At 40.2% G+C, this 16008-nt stretch overlaps 2 protein-coding genes across 26 annotated transcripts in view; both read right to left on the bottom strand.

The window, feature by feature from the left end:
• Positions 1–4559, bottom strand: part of mybphb (myosin binding protein Hb) — a 10974-nt gene extending 6415 nt beyond the window's left edge. For 2 of the 10 annotated variants that reach the window (XM_032513062.1, XM_032513063.1), the window contains exons 1-8: positions 4290–4559; positions 3574–3627; positions 3246–3299; positions 3078–3134; positions 2811–2873; positions 2547–2603; positions 2228–2362; positions 1406–1573 (exon numbers count right to left, since the gene is read on the bottom strand). In XM_032513062.1, coding sequence (XP_032368953.1) covers positions 1406–1573; positions 2228–2362; positions 2547–2603; positions 2811–2873; positions 3078–3134; positions 3246–3299; positions 3574–3627; positions 4290–4485 — 784 coding nt within the window. In that variant the 5' untranslated portion in view covers positions 4486–4559. The remainder of the gene's footprint in view (positions 1–1405; positions 1574–2227; positions 2363–2546; positions 2604–2810; positions 2874–3077; positions 3135–3245; positions 3300–3573; positions 3628–4289) is intronic. The other 8 variants (XM_032513064.1, XM_032513067.1, XM_032513066.1 and 5 more) reach the window with 8 other exon arrangements.
• A 585-nt stretch (positions 4560–5144) lies between these two features.
• Positions 5145–16008, bottom strand: part of nav1b (neuron navigator 1b) — a 93173-nt gene continuing 82309 nt past the window's right edge. For 12 of the 16 annotated variants that reach the window (XM_032513045.1, XM_032513047.1, XM_032513053.1 and 9 more), the window contains 13 exons: positions 15455–15633; positions 15106–15262; positions 14468–14666; positions 13626–13726; positions 13420–13515; positions 12905–13073; positions 10949–11184; positions 10682–10836; positions 10518–10589; positions 9311–9507; positions 9040–9158; positions 8689–8886; positions 5145–8556 (listed from right to left, as the gene is read on the bottom strand). In XM_032513045.1, the coding sequence (XP_032368936.1) occupies positions 8473–8556; positions 8689–8886; positions 9040–9158; positions 9311–9507; positions 10518–10589; positions 10682–10836; positions 10949–11184; positions 12905–13073; positions 13420–13515; positions 13626–13726; positions 14468–14666; positions 15106–15262; positions 15455–15633 (1962 nt within the window). In that variant the 3' untranslated portion in view covers positions 5145–8472. The remainder of the gene's footprint in view (positions 8557–8688; positions 8887–9039; positions 9159–9310; positions 9508–10517; positions 10590–10681; positions 10837–10948; positions 11185–12904; positions 13074–13419; positions 13516–13625; positions 13727–14467; positions 14667–15105; positions 15263–15454; positions 15634–16008) is intronic. The other 4 variants (XM_032513046.1, XM_032513054.1, XM_032513058.1 and 1 more) reach the window with 1 other exon arrangement.

Raw genomic sequence — 16008 nt, 5'->3', positions numbered from 1 at the left:
CCCCACCCCCCTCTGTATGAATCCTAGCAGGGATCACAAAGCAATGCCAACGCTTCCTCAGAACAAACTGGGTTAATGGCGAGGACATCCCAGCTATTTTGTTCCCAAAGCTAGGTGGTCATTTTGTCGGAAACCATTCATGAGTTGTTTCTGTATGTGGTGGAACGCCTGCTATGGCGAACATGAGGGTAAACATGGACGTGTGAGTATTGAAATATTGCCGACTGGCATCAAATTGCCATTCCTCCTTGTTCGGCTCTCCGTTACGCATAACGATGATATACGAGCGAGAACAAGTAACGTAGCTCCTCTTTTCGAGGCCCTCGGGTCCAATCGTCATTTTACCACAAATCACTTGAGATATACTGTCTGTGATTAACACTGTAAGGTGTACGGCGTCAGTAAAACCCGTCTACTTAACAAGTGCATAATTCTGACACTGTGGTTTGGTGGATCAGCGTTTCAAGTCGAAGTGGAAAGGAGTGAGTAGGCCTCAGTTTTCTACCGTTACCACTGCAGGTACAGCGTGTGCCAACGGGACACGGGCGGCTGAGATGAAAACACTGCCGAGCTGCTCCAGTTTGACTCCTGCACTTGACAACTCCACTTTAATAAATCGCTCTATGAAGTTCAGTCCAGACCTGTGTCAAACAGTACAGTCGCACATTTATTTATCTTTACAGATGGATTAAGCTAATCACGTAGGATTATGCTAATCACATAGCTAATCCCGTAAGATTTTTGAAAACCCAATCTATGCTGTGTCCTAATATAATAAACCCCCAATTTTAAGTAAAGATTTATTAGTCTAAAATAAAATAGACCAATTGTTTGTGATCCGATTTAAATTTTTGTCATGGTGAAGTTAAGATCCAGATGCATGTCATACCTGGGGCCGATATTTTGAGAAGCATATTTAAAAGAATTAATTAAGAAAATGGCCAGATTATTACTTTTTAAACCGATTCCTGGTTATTGTGTTTCAATACATTTTGTAAGTACTATGTTTGTATGTATGGTGTATGTATTTCATATTTAGTCGATGATGTAATTGTGCATATATTATTAAAATTGCTTGCTTACTTTTCTGCATTCAATGGCTCCGCTTGTAATCTTTTTGTATATTCACTGACCTTTTCCCACTTTTTACTGCTCCTATTGTATATAGCTTTCTAGTATTGTTTTTGTTTTTTTTAAAGCTCATGTATACGAAGCATCTGTTCTTGTAAGTTAATTAGCTGCTGTGACACTTCAGTTTCCATGTGTTGGATCAATTACGTATATCTTAAATGACGTTTGTTTGTGATGAAGTGGCAAAATAACAGGGGAAATAGTTAATTTCTTGTGCTTATTACTATATGTTAAATTATGTTCTGTGCTGAAATGGACCTTGCACACTACTTACTAGCGACCTCCTTCACCAGGACGGCCTCGGGGAGGGCGACAGGCGGGCTGCGGCCGCCGGCGTTCACAGCTACGACGCGGATCTTCAGACGGTCACCGGTGGTCTGGTTCTTGATAACGAAGCGGCAGGACTTCTGCAGCTCCTCATTGACAGCTTTCCAGTCCTCAGCTGAATGGGGAGATTATACAAAATGAAGGCCGAGCTCTTGTTCATCTTAATATTAAAGGATAAAGACTGATCACAGAGCGTGCCGACTGTGAAAACTGCAGGCGGACAGAGAGGAAAACATCTAATTCATACAGCATTAATGAATTGCGACAGTTGGCACAGCTTGTTGCGCAGCTCTGTAACGGAACTAGAGTGATTATGTTTGACACAAATTATCTTTGTGGTATTAGACATGAAATTGCTGTTGTGTCCTTGCCCTGTCTGCTAAATCAAGCCTGCATTGAACTGCTGCTGATATTAGCTTAGGGCTGTTAGTCTAAAAGCAGAACCTCCAGCAAGACCATAGCAACTCCTAAAATGCCTCTTTCCTTGTAGGGAGAAGTTAGGTAGCTCATAATATAACTCTCGGAGTGACACTTCGGGGCCAGCTGTAACAGATATGGCTGACCCACATCAAAACAGCAATTTAGCACGTTCCTGGGTGTATATGAAAAGCATTTTAAACAGTAAAGATAGCATAGTAGATATTATAGATAGGGTGATACTTTCTGTAAAAACCTAAAATGAGCTGTTGAAATAAAAGCTTTCAGCTGACCTTTTAGTCACACATGCCGGTATTCAGTGCACCTGGTCTAAAGCTGGAGCAGGACTTACTTCCATCCTTGCAGATTTCAATGGTGTATCCATCCAGACCGGAATCGCCGACGACCTCTGGCTGGCTCCAAATGATGGTGACTGAAGTGTCATTCTTATCCTCAACAAACAGATCCACTGGGGCACTCGTGGGCTCTACAGATGCCACACGAAAAAACACATTTGATTATTCAACTGACATTCCAATTTAGAAGTCAATTTAAAATTGAGGTTCATAAGAGATGATGAAGTTCTTTATATTAACACTGTAATAAAATGAGAGATGACAGTCGAATCTAATCACTCCGAGATGAAGTTTTCTTTCTGAATAGACCTTTACCTTTGGGTGGGGGTGGTGGTGTGGGCGGTTTAGGCTCTTCTGCTGGAGGAGCTTCAGCTGGTGTTAAACAAACGTTTACATTATTATTAGCAGCGTGTAATCAGCAGAGCGACGCTATAGCATCAAATAAAATCCAGTTACTGACTGTACTTTATAGCTTCACAATGCTATATACTGAAGTGCTTTTAATCCAGTTTGTCTCAAATGCCTAAAATCATCTCAGATACTACAGAGAGGAGTGAACAGGAACATGTTCCGTTTTACCATCAGCAGGTGCTTCGGCGTCAACAGCGGGCGCAACTTCCTCTGCAGCTGGAGCGGCAGCAGCTATTATTAAATGTTAGATGTGAATAATTAGTGCATTGGGATGGCAGCAGATGGGACATGTTCGAAACAGATGATAAGTGGGTTGAGACTGCAGACTGTGATCAAAGTGTCATAAAGTAGTTAGTGTTAGCTTTAAAGTACGAGGTTGAAGATTTGAAATGTAATAAAGTTAGATGTCTGTGGTTGCTCATGTGATTTCTGTACCATCAGCAGGGGCCTCAGCAGCAGCAGCAGCTGGCGTTTCTTCTGTGGAAGCGGCAGCTGATATTAGAGGTTAGAAGATATTAGTGTGGCTGTACTGTAGGAGAAGGACCGTACCAAGATTGAATTAAACTTATAAAAAAATGTCCGTTATTCCACTCTGTTATTTACCATCAGCAGGGGCCTCAGCGGCAGCGGCCGTTTCTTCTGTTGCAGGAGCGGGAGCTGATATTAGAGGTTTGAAGATATCGGGATTAGATATTAGTGCAGTTATCTTTTAGTGTAAGAGGTTCCAGTTTTAATAATTCTTATACAAGATCTGTGTTAATACTCTGTTTAACCATCAGCAGGGGCCTCAGCAGCAGGTGTTTCCTCTGTAGCGGGAGCTGATATTAGTGGTTAGAAGATACCGGCATTAAATATTAGTGCCGTTATCTTTAAGTGTAAGGGGTTCAAGTTTTAATAATTCTCAAACAAGATCTGTGTTAATCTGTTTTACCATCAGCAGGGGCCTCAGCAGCAGCGGGTGTTTCCTCTGTAGCAGGCGCAGCAGCTGATATTAGAGGTTAGTGGAAATCAGTAGATGCATAACATTTGGGAAAAATGACATGACTTTTTTAAAATGTTTCAAAGGAGGTTAAATCTATTAAAATAAAAAGGGGAAAAGTTCAAATAAAGAGCTATGGGTGAGTTAGGTGGTCACTGAGATACTCCCTCATACCACCGACGGCTGGCTGGTCTGCAGCAATTAAATGCTAAATATTAGAAATACACGCTTTTTAACAACTTTTAACGTTCGTTATATCACTACCTTGACCAGTTTAATTTATCCAAGATATTAAGGTGTGTTAATGTGTGCTCGTTAGGGAAGCTTTCACTGAAGTGGCTAGCATATAAAAGCGCATATTAGCTTACAAGCTAACATCACACAGCGTTGGAGGAGGAATCCAAGCAGGCGGTTTGAGCAGTTAGCATGCTTTTTACGTCGATGGCTACAACTTCTTGCACACGGCACTTTCCCAATGAAGGCGCGTGCGGAAAGGTTACCGCGTGCTTACCATGAGGTGAACTGACTACTTCGGCTTTAATTAACAGGTTAACAAATTAATCCAAGGTTCATCCACTGAGAAATAAAAATTGAAGATGAACTGTATGCTGTATAATGGGGGGGGGGGGTAACTCGTGGCTCACGAGCCGCTGCGCTCGGTGCATTACCATCTGCGGGTGGAGGGGTGGGCTCTCCCTCGGCGGGGGCAGCAGCCTCAGCGGGTGCAGCTTCCACCTCAGCCGGGGCTGGGGAGGCTTCGGCGGGGGCGGCTTCGGCCGGAGCAGCCTCAGGAGCCTTCTCCTCCTCCTTCTTGGCTGGTTCTTTCTTAGCCGCCTTCTTGATCGGGGCAGGCTTGGACGGCATGTTGACGGTTGCAGCTAATTCCCAATGCGGTTAGGTCCGACCTTGGATATGGATCCAATGCCGACATTCCTGCGAGGGTGGCAGGCTTAAATAGGTCCCGGCAGGTTCAAGCACCGCCTCTTAATGTATTACATGTAATAGATACTGAGCACCATGTCTGACTCAGACATCTATGTCTGTTTGTCTCACTCATTAACACTCACTGTAGGCCTACATCAACGACTGTACATAAACTATAACTAATTCACTTAAAGTGTGTCATAATTAATAATACAATCATGGCAAACTGAATTTAATTATGCTATTCAGTGTATTTATGATCATAATTTATGTTTATGGTAAAAAGCAATGTATAATTGTATTACTGTTTTTATTGTCTCTATATGATCATTTAAAGCTTTTCTTTCTCTCCTTTCTGTCACTGGGCAGCTGTGATTGGCCAAAGTCTCACGTCAGGCAAGTCTACTTTTCTCTTAGATCACTTGAATTACATCATGCTAAAATATTATTATGGACTGTTTTTGCCCAATGACGCCAAAAATAAAGAGTTCCTACCACAGCCCCCCCCCCCCCCCCCCCAAAAAAAAATGCAATACTATAGATTTAGATGTTCTTATTAGCAGGTTAACACTGTCAAACTGACACAAGAAGCAACAGAATAAATATAACATGTATTTTATTGATTCCAACAACCAGTGATAGGTGGATGAAAGCCTTCAGAAACCTTATCCATGTATTGGATCAAACTCTAAAGAAATATACCCTTCTCTCAAGCATGATTTTTTTGTTTCCCTGTCCCTTAATGATTGTTGCCGCATCCAGAATGCTGACCTATTTACAATCTTTACAGTGATGTCCTGTACAAAATAGAGAAATTAAGTTTTACAAAGGATTCTTTAGAAAAAAGAAAAAGAAATATCAAATATTTGGAGTATTAAAAGGCAAAACATTATCTAGAATGATTTTCCTAACAATACAATGTCAGGTTATTTTCTCATCACACAGCAAGTTTACATGCATTTACAACACTTAGAAACCCTTTACATTTGCACTTCAGTGACATTAGATATCGCATAACTTTTTCTTTTGTGTAATCTTAGTTCAGTACCCACAACAAGCTTTGCAGAAATGTGACTATTCAGCAACCTGTACTGGCTAAAGAAATCAAATTCATCTCTTTATCTGGTTTGATTCTACATAAAATCAACTATGCAAACAGTGAAGCGCTGATTTTCTTGTCATTTGACCATTTACAAGTCCAGTTAGGATACTTTTTGTTGCCATTCATAAGGACAAAACACGTGAAACACCTTCCAAAGTGCTTCATTTCTTTACCTACACCTATGAACCCTGTTCTCAATGCAACGGCACACAAATCCTCCTCTCTTTAAGGCTCAGTAGCACCTGCTAAAACAACCTTCCACTTTGGTCCCGTGGTGCAATTTGGTCCAAATTAGGAACTCAAAGACAGACCAGAGGAAAATACTGCATTTGCACATGAGGATCAGACATTTGCTGATTGCCAACACCAGTAGAAGTTGCTGCATAGTCCTGATACACCAGTAAGCAAACACAAATCACAGCTACTACAGAGCAACAGGCACAACAACCAGTGAATGAGATGAGAAGCTGGAGCTGATGGCTTTAGTTAACCTGCAGAAACAGACCAGGGTTGGTAATACTGTCTAATACCGATATATTTACAAAAACTGACATTATTCTTAATCGGCATGTGACCACTGTGAGAGTCACTGGCCATTTAGTATCTTTTTGCTCTTTGATGTCTGTAATTCCTTTATTTATTTTAAGTTTACATGTGACCAATCAGAGCTGCGGATTAGCTTGAAGTTCTGTTACCCGCCTTAACAAAGCAATAAGCAGCTCAGATACAATTGAAAATGTTAAACTTTCTTATTGAGCTGTCATAAAATGGTCTGACATTCGTTAACAGGATTTATGTACATGTGAAGTTTAGTTTGAGCACCTAAATAATGACACAGGTGAATTATATTGACAATACCACTTTGTCTGCCATTTACTCCATTAGGGCTTTTTAATTTTATTTTTTATTTTTTACAAAAAATTGACGCAAAGTACCTTAAAAAGTGTTTAAATCTTTTGCTTTTTACTCTTTCCTTGGAACGACTACTCTCCATAGTCACTTTGCACTGTGTCGTGTACCCAAAGTGTTCTCAAATATGAATACCGTACAACATTAACACCTACATTGTCTCACATGACTTCACTGTCTCTACAAAATGTCTTCAACAGTTATTCAACATATCCTAAAAATATCAGACATTATCTTCCAGATTTATTTAATTGACATTACTTTAGCGTTGACATTTCTACTGTATGACATAAAACTCTCTGCTAACCTAGCCTGAAAGTCTACGTGATCTTTATTCAACACTGAAACAGTCTGGAACCTTGTCAAAGAAAAGAGCACCATGCGTACCTAAATGATGATAATAAGTGTAAGAATGAGACTTTTTAATTCTGTTTGTGAAGTGCATGAACTCTTATAAATGAAAATGGGCAAAGGTAGCTTTAAAATCACTCTACTCAGAAATTGTTCAAAGTGTTTTGCAGTGGAACGTTGCAATAAGGCTTCTTTTAAAAGCACCTACTACATGAGTGATACTGTCATATGCTTGTTTTTTTCTATACATTCATAGTTGAACTGAAACCACTAACATGACAGTCAATACACATGATTAATTAAAGTACAGTATTTGGTTCAGTATATTAGATATTTGCACCAACTAATATAGATAAAATAATTTGATGTAGCCTGATTGTATGTACATAATATATACAGTAACTACTCTGAATGTGGGGTGAAAGATAAAAAAAAGAAAATGGACTCTTTCCAAGATAAATGTTACAGAAAAAAAACTGAATTGGATTCAAATAGCATTTGCTCAATCTATTTTAGTCAGAGGGTGTTTGTTATGTTACATAATCCCTGTGTAATAACTATCTAATACCTGATATATATGGCAACATTGGTGACACATGTTTTACATGAAGCAGTTCATAAAACTACAGTAAGTGCTTGGAAATGATGGTACTGTAAAGCGACAAAGTGATGAACTCACATCACTGATAAATCGGTTTTGTTTTATGCAAAAGAGTATGACAGCAAGTTTAATTAACTAATAAGCCATAACAATAATAAAGAATAAAATCTGTGAAAACATATACTGATAAGTGATCTTTTAACATTTCATATTGTTAAAAAAACAAGAACAGGAAATAAATAATGTATAGGGCTGAAGAAATAAGTGATTCCTGACTGTCTTGTGATATTGATGAAAGCACCAGTGTACTCTGCTGAAGTTGAGGTGACATTGACGTCTTTGTTGTTAAGGCATTTTATTTGTCTTACCTGCTCAGGTTGTAAAGTCCAGGATTGCATATGTATAAGATTTTAGCCTTCAAAGACTTATACAGTCGATATGTACCAAGGAACTTTGCAATAAATAGTAGCATCTGTCATGCTGTCATACTCTTTTCCAAAAATTAGTCACCATAATTGAGAATAGCTCTTGCTGACAGGCACTCCGTATCCCATAATGCACTTGAGCACAACACAGGATGGACTGCAAGGACAGAAATCACCTGAAGTGAAAGTGGTGAGACGATTCTTGGTGATCTCTTAGCACCGATCTAAGAGCACTGAGTGCTAACGTGGTGGGAAATGGAAACTGAAGTCAATGTCATCCAGTCAAATACACAGTAAAGTACTATAGATCATTCCATACTTGTGGACAATTTTTTGAAAATACTGTATGTAATGAAATGATTTGTAATTACCCAGTTATACATTTAACCTACAGCTGGCCTAATGACAGTTTTAATCACCCTACAACCGCTTCTGAGGGATCCAATGTTCCTGAATGTGCACTGCGTTGTTGCAGTGGACAAAAAAAAAAAAAAAAAAAAAAAACATCAAATATGAAGTATTAAGTGTAAGTTTTGTGTTCAAAGTCTAGGCAGGCTAGGGTCTTCTTTGTCTGGGGATTCAATGTAATTGGCAGCTTCTTGAAGTTTCAAAAGCATTGCCATCTACAACAAAGAAGAGAAAGTTGAGAAATCAACAATACTGAAGGATCCATTTCAGTTTTTAAGTATTTTACAAAGCTGATAATTCAAATGGGAAAAGAAGAAGAAAAATAAAATCATGAAGTGCTCTCTTACCAGGGGATCAGATTCCATGGAGCTGGGTGGAGTCTCCTTGTGAGGCCTCTCCTCACAGGGCTGACCGGGGCTGCTGGAGCCGATGCTGGGGGGAGGCAGGTGGAACAGCTTTGCCTGGTCCTGCTGGGCAGACGGCCAAGGCAGGGTGCCTCTGACCCACTCCACTGGGTCCTCCCATACCGCCTTCTGGCCGTGGACCTGACGAGTCACAACATATAAATTACCCAAACTATTACACTCAAATTAGAGTGCAACAATTCCTGTGAAAGGGGAAGCCACCAGTCCTCCGTGTGGAAGAATCTAAAACCAGCTGGAGACCATTTTCTGGATTTGTTGGCTGTGGTTTCTTACCTTGATGCCGTCCTTGGCCCCCTCTTGCAGGTAAGGAATAATAGAGTGGTTCCAAAGGTCAATGAACCACGATCGAAACTCATCCACCGTGACCGGACAGGACAGGAAAAAGCAGGGGCCTGAGGGGACACGGGAGGAGAAGGAGGAACACTAAGGCCACATAAGACATTCACACTAAGGTTCTCAATATACCCTATGAAATAGAAATGCAGCTAGCTTTCTTCAGCCCTGAAGTCACACCCGATCCTTCTGATGAAAGCGTGTTTCATACCAATGAGAAAGTCCGACGTGCTGTGCTTCTCCAGGAAGGCGTGCAGATGATACCACAGTTTGGGAACCCAGTCCAACACCCTGATCAAGTCCTCGTTGGTCAAGCTTCTCTCATCCTCCGACTCCATCAGCTTCCTGTGCAAGTAGCGCACCAGGAAGCCGTTGGCTGGCTCCACATTGTTGGAGAAGGTCACCATCCTAAGATGATGACAGCCACATGCCAAAAAGTCATCTCCAAACACAACTACAAGTGTGTACATCAGAGGGCATTTCTATAGCCACATATGGGATTAGCCTTTTTATCCACATCAACATTAGAGGTTAAGTTTAAATTAGACCGATAGGGACACACTGGTTGAAAATTGGATTGAGAAATGAGAAATGGTACTTCCTATATTTTGACTGAGGAAACCCAATTAGCCAACCACAATTTAGAATTAATAATTAATAAACACGTTCTTATTTAAGTCTTGTTTGATTCAATTTCTATTTGGCTACATCCTCTTCCCTCATCAGTGTGACAGTATCATTCAATTAAATGTAATAAAAAAAACAGTTCTGCTATTGGAATTGGTCATAATCAATTTGATTTAACAAACTGTTGTTGCTTTGACAGTTTCACAGTCAAATCCTGTATTTTGTAGACTTGTTAGGACCCTTGTTTGATGCGTTTCTGGTTTTGGGAGGATGAAACAGTTTATAAAATTCAGGATGTTTTCATTGTTCTGATTTAACAATATGTTTTTTGCTTTAAAAGAATATGAGGATCCTTAAACAATAAACAGTAGGTAAAAATGTTGCAGGTTATAGTGAGATTGTTTTTGTTGTCCAACTTCAGACTGAAAGCAACACGAGTCATGACTGTCATTTACAAATGTGCATGTACTTAGACATTTCATATTTTAATATACAGTGAATACAATTTGTTTTTGTCGCCACAATAACAAAGTAAACTCAGTATTGGTATTCATGGCACGGAGCAGAATCAAACTGTATTCAATCATGCTGTATCAGATCACATATAAACACATCAACTCCCCTTTTACCGTTTACCTGCTTTAAGAGGCTTTTCATTCTATTGACTTGTTGACTCCACAGTGAGCATCAAATCTAACTCCAGTGTAATCAGGACCAATTCACCCAGAACACCCAATACCCACAATACTGCAGGAGATGAAATTACTCCCACAGCCATTCCTTCAACCAACCTGAAGCTGAGATGAAGGCCGTGGTTCGCTATCATCTTCACTGGCTGATTGCTTGTTCCAATGATGTAAGGACTAAGGAACAGGAACAACATTAGTTTAAGCTGCATTAAATGATCACATAAATACTCTTGCAGCTAGTTTCAGTCCGTACATGTGGAGCGTACCATTTGTGATATTTGCAGGTGAGAGCACCGTTGACAAGTTCGCTGATGGAAGCAGGCCCGTGAATATCATCCAGAATAACGACCAGCGGTATTTCTGACGTGCTGGTTTCCCGATCGATGTGATTGGCCAGGTTGGAGAGATAAAGCTGGAGATCCTGAGGTGAGAAAGGTGAGAGAAAGGGAAAGAGAAAAAGAAAGAGAGAGATGAAAAAAGCTGACAATATGATCAAATCATCTAGTTTCATACAGGACTTTGCTTTCTGTCACCTTGCATGACTGGCGGTGCATGTTAAAAGTGACCACGATGCCATCGGTGACTTCGCGGGCGCTGCGGTCCACCAGGTACTCAGCCAGCCGGGAAGCCAGGTAGCTCTTGCCCGTCCCGCTCGGTCCAGACAGGATGAGACGGCGGTGTTTGAGCAGCAGGCTGATGTAGTGTTGCATCATGGGTTTGGGAATGAGCGTTTCGAATACCAGGCTGTCCACACACTTCTCCTTCAAACCTGAATATAGTGAGGAAAAGAGAGAATAGACTGCGCTGTCATAAACAATAAAGTTGATAACTATCTGCTAATTAAACAGCAGAAAATAGAATTGGTGATCAACTGCAGTTTCATACATGGAGAGATACTTTATTCATCCCGAGGGAAAATGTAGTCATCCAGTAGCTTATACAAACATAAAACAACAAACGCACATATCTCACATACATAAAAATCAGTCACAGGAATTTAAATCTAGTAATATTTAAGTCCCCTGACGCTGTGTATGGCCGTCCACTGTTCATAATGCTCATGATGGGTTAAGTGCCGAGATTTAATTTCACTACATTGTACTGTACAGTTGTATGTGACCAATACTAAAGTTTCTTCTTCTTTTTCTGAGTACTTGTCAAGAATTCTGTTCATATCCAAACCCAGGGTTTCCGCAGTGTTCACCAAGTTAAATTTAGGACTTTTGAAGAACTTTTTACGACAATTATAAATTAAATTTAAGACATATATCATGACATAAAATAATAATAATAATGTCAGAGTCCAGAGACATCTCAAAACTTGCACTTCCCAATAGCTAAATAATAAGATCCGTTATGAAGGAGATTCGTGCAGCTTTGCACTCTGCAATATAAGATGACTGTTGGTCTCATTTGTAGTCATAACACAGTGAATTATAGTAGCAAAGGAAAGAACTATAACACCATGGAATAAAAATAATTGTAAAAAAATAAATAAATCAAGACCTGTTAAAAATTATTTAAGACCTAGAAGGTTTTTTAAGGCCTAAAATTTTGATTTTGAAATTTTAGACTTTTTAAGACCTGCGGAAACCCTAAAACCAAAACCAATCCACAATAGGAAGAGTTAAGGTAAGAAGATGTTGAGAAAACGGATCACCTGCACCTCGCATGTCTTTTAAGCAACATGGCGTTCAAGCATTTAACTCTAAAAATAACTTTGCATCAAGTGTAGGGAGTCTGTGCACCCCCCACCAGTCTGCAGGAGTCTAAAGTTCCACCTTAACATCTATGGGACCCATGTGATTGAGGCTGGTCGACCAGCTGGGCCTGGATGCACTGAGATCATGTTACCCTGAGCCCTGTCTGGGCTGCTGCTGCTGCTGCTGCTGCTTTCCCAGCTCTGCTAGCACTCAGCTCCTTACATTCCTTCATGCAAAATGTGTGGAGGGGTTGACTATTAACCCCTCAACTCTCCTCACTCACAGCTCTGCTTTAGATCCACTGATGGGCTCCATGTATGTGCAAAACACTAAAGGTATTAGAAATATAATGTATATGAGTCACATACATCTAATAGTTGTGACAATGTTAGGTTGACAGATAATTAGAACAAATAAATCTGGAACTGTGGCTACTTCCAGAGAAAAATAAATGTTGTTAAACTGATGAGTTCATCAACTGCACGTTGGACATAGAGACGAGTTGTGAAACAAAATAAGCAACACTGAATCAAGTGGCAATAAAGAGACATGTCCACATTTAGTCTTTTTCAACAGACAGACATGAGGATTTGAACCCAGTTAAAACTGGGATAAGTCCCCAGATGAACACTTAATGTATCATATATGTATGGACGTAGCTTTCAATCAAAAGATTTGTGGTTTCTGAATTGAAGAGTGACTCAAAAAACGACATCGATAGACATCGATTACTATAATAACGCATTCGGGTCAGCCCTATTTTATACGTCACATTTGTCCACAGACCTTTCAGGGCCACCGTGATGCTACTGGGGCCTCGGGACATGCAGCGAGAGGGCTGGGTTTCTGGACCTTCTCCTCCCACCACTCTCTTAATATGACCCATACTGTAACTGTAGATGGAGTCGGTAGACAGGCCCAGACTAGAAGTGGGGTCCACCTTGGCTATGTACACCTGGAATGAAAAGAACAGAACAAGAGAACCAAGAAAATCTGTCTAAATAGGATTTAGTGAGTGTAGACAGACAGTGCCCCTTGTGATGTTTCAGCACTAACTACCTTGCCAACCTCCTAAAGTAAATAATACCTATTTAAGTTTGTGCATCATAAACCTTCATAAACCAAGAAGTTGAACATGATTCCAAACGCTATTTCTGCATCATAGTGTGCAGCAGTGGAACACTTTGAAGGAACAACGTTCTAAATTTAACATGACAGCTGAATCATGCTTATTGCAAACTGCACATTGAGTCCTTGGAACGGCAATATTGAACAAAGTTGTCAGAAGACGGGGGACTCACCTTGAAAGCCTGGCTGACAGCTGAGTCCAGCATGGGCCAGTCCATCCTGCCATTCACCCTGACCGTGCCAACAAAGAAATCCTGCTGTTTAACCTCCTGTTGATACAAAGTGCAACGGACAGGTGAAACAGACATTTAAAACCACGTTTATCCCTTATCCAACCATGTTTGTCTGAAGAAAGAAAGATGACAAGCAACATACTTACATCTTTAAAGACGTGTAAATCTGCAACACAAATCACCACCCTAACACGGTGATCATCCCTCTGTGAGGAAAGACTGAGGAAATCTGCAGAGTGGACGTCTGCTGAGAAGTAAAGTTATTAAGAAGTTGTTAAAAATAATAATTTATACGGTTTATTGATCCCCAGTGGGGAAAATTACAATTTACACTGTTTTATTAGAAATACTAAAATAAATACACTACATAGGCCTCACACACACACACACACACACACACACACACACACACACGATAGAAACAGAAAAGAAAGATAATGTAACCTCTGTGACACCAGCAAGGAGCAATGCTGTATAAAGATATAAATAAATAAATATATCTTATTACATATGGCCATCTGACCTTTAAAATACAAGCAGGTTTTATTTTAATTATATGATTTGCCATTTCATTGTAGTACCCTAAATAAAAGCACAGATTAATAATTGGTATTGGAAAAATAGTGAAAACACTATAATATGTTATAATATATTTTTTGCTTGTACATGAAATGAGATGATTTACAGGCCAGGAGTAAAGTACAAATTACAAATATCTATATTACACAGATTTGCACATAAAGCATAACAACATTATTAAGTGCTGTAAATGTGGTATACGAAAGACAATCCAATCACTACGTACTTTCCATTCATCCTGTAGTTTCAAGACACACCAAATCATTTTTCAAACACACCATATTCACAATGAATCAATTTTTCATTACATGTGTGTACATTCTAATCTACGTGGTATGCCTACTGGTCGAGCACAGTGGTGTCACCCTTATGACTCCACATTGTCAACAGGTCAGAGACTAAACTGTACCTGAGCTGCCCCCCTCACTCAGCCCTCTGCTGTAGCTTTTGGGCATGTGCATGGCTACCGACTGTCGGGGTGATAAACTTCCCAGAGCAGTGAGACCCGAGGACTGGGAGACGGAGCTGGAGGGTCCAGGAGATGGACAGGGGGACAGACCACCCGTCTTCAGATGGTCGTTCTCAGCCTTCAGGTTCTCCACTGTCGACTATGAACAAAAACAATAATAAAAAGTGTTACAGGAGGTTTCTTAAATCGCAGTGGCACTTCCATAATACAGCTTTAGTGGTGTTTTTCTGAGTGCATGCTAAAAAGGTTTGGAGAAACTGGCATAATTAAATTTAAACACATTACCTATCACAAGATCAAACAATAAAGAGGGAAGTTAGACTTGAAAGATTAATAATGTGTACTTTATTAATCCCGCAAGGGTAAAATTAAAATGTACACTCTGTTGTTATTACATAAAGGCCTGAATCACACACACATGCACTAATGGAAAGGCACCCTGAGCAGTTGGGGGTTTGGTGCCTTGCTCAAGAGTCACCTTGGCAGTTCCCAGGATGTGACTGAGTTACTGTCATCCCTTTACACACACACACACCCACACACCCACACACACAATCTAGTCCACATATCACACATACCTGCATGTTGCTCATGGCCTCCTGCAGCTGCTCCAGCTGATGGGCAGAGCTCAGAGCCTCCAGACGGATGTCTGTCAGTTTGCGCTCCTTCTCCCACAGCTCTGTACGCAGTTCTGTTACAACCTTATCATCCCCCACCTCATCTCCTTCACAGAGTCTGGAGATATTAAAATTAAACACGGTTGCAGCAACATATGAGTGCAAAGTGTAGACAGCATAGTCTTGTACTTATCTACTGTGCATCCACATCCATTTTTGACAACGATATCTAATGTATTTTGTTATAACACAATTTATTGGGATTTACAGAACTTTCTAGTTTAAGAGATTATTGCAGGGAGAAGTTTACCCTGATGATGATGTAGAGGCTGATGATTTCATTGACAATGGAGGGTTGCTTCCACCATGGTGAACTCTGGGGGAGGAAGGTGCAGAGGATTCTGGGGTGGAAATTTCCTCAATGTCAGCATACGGCCCTGATGGCTTAGAGCCCTTCTTACTAAAGGCCTTGTTAAAGGAGCTGCGCAACTGTACAGAGAAGAAACATGAGATTAAAATAAATACTATTTCAATTAACAAGCCATTCTTAAAAGTACTTGTGTTGAGATGCTTCCTCCAGACACACCATGCTTTCCCCCGAGATGTTAATACACACTTGTTTCCTGATAACCTTCTGGTACACACTGTATTTTTTAATTCTTAAAATATGTAGCCACCCAGTTCAAATATATTTGTATGTTTTAGCTCAATTTGACTCCAACCTGCGGCACTTTACTGCATGTCATTCACCCTCTCTCTCCCCTATTTCATGTCTTCATCTGTAATGTGGAAATAAAGACCTAACATGCCCCAAAAAATAAATTTAAATTTGCAGGACAAAAAATGGATAACCCATCACAGTCA

This window comes from Etheostoma spectabile, chromosome 4 (genome assembly GCF_008692095.1).
Source record: "Etheostoma spectabile isolate EspeVRDwgs_2016 chromosome 4, UIUC_Espe_1.0, whole genome shotgun sequence".
Taxonomy (NCBI): Eukaryota; Metazoa; Chordata; class Actinopteri; order Perciformes; family Percidae; genus Etheostoma; species Etheostoma spectabile.
The sequence above is the reverse complement of the archived record's forward strand: the minus strand, read 5'-3'. Positions and strand labels throughout refer to the sequence as shown.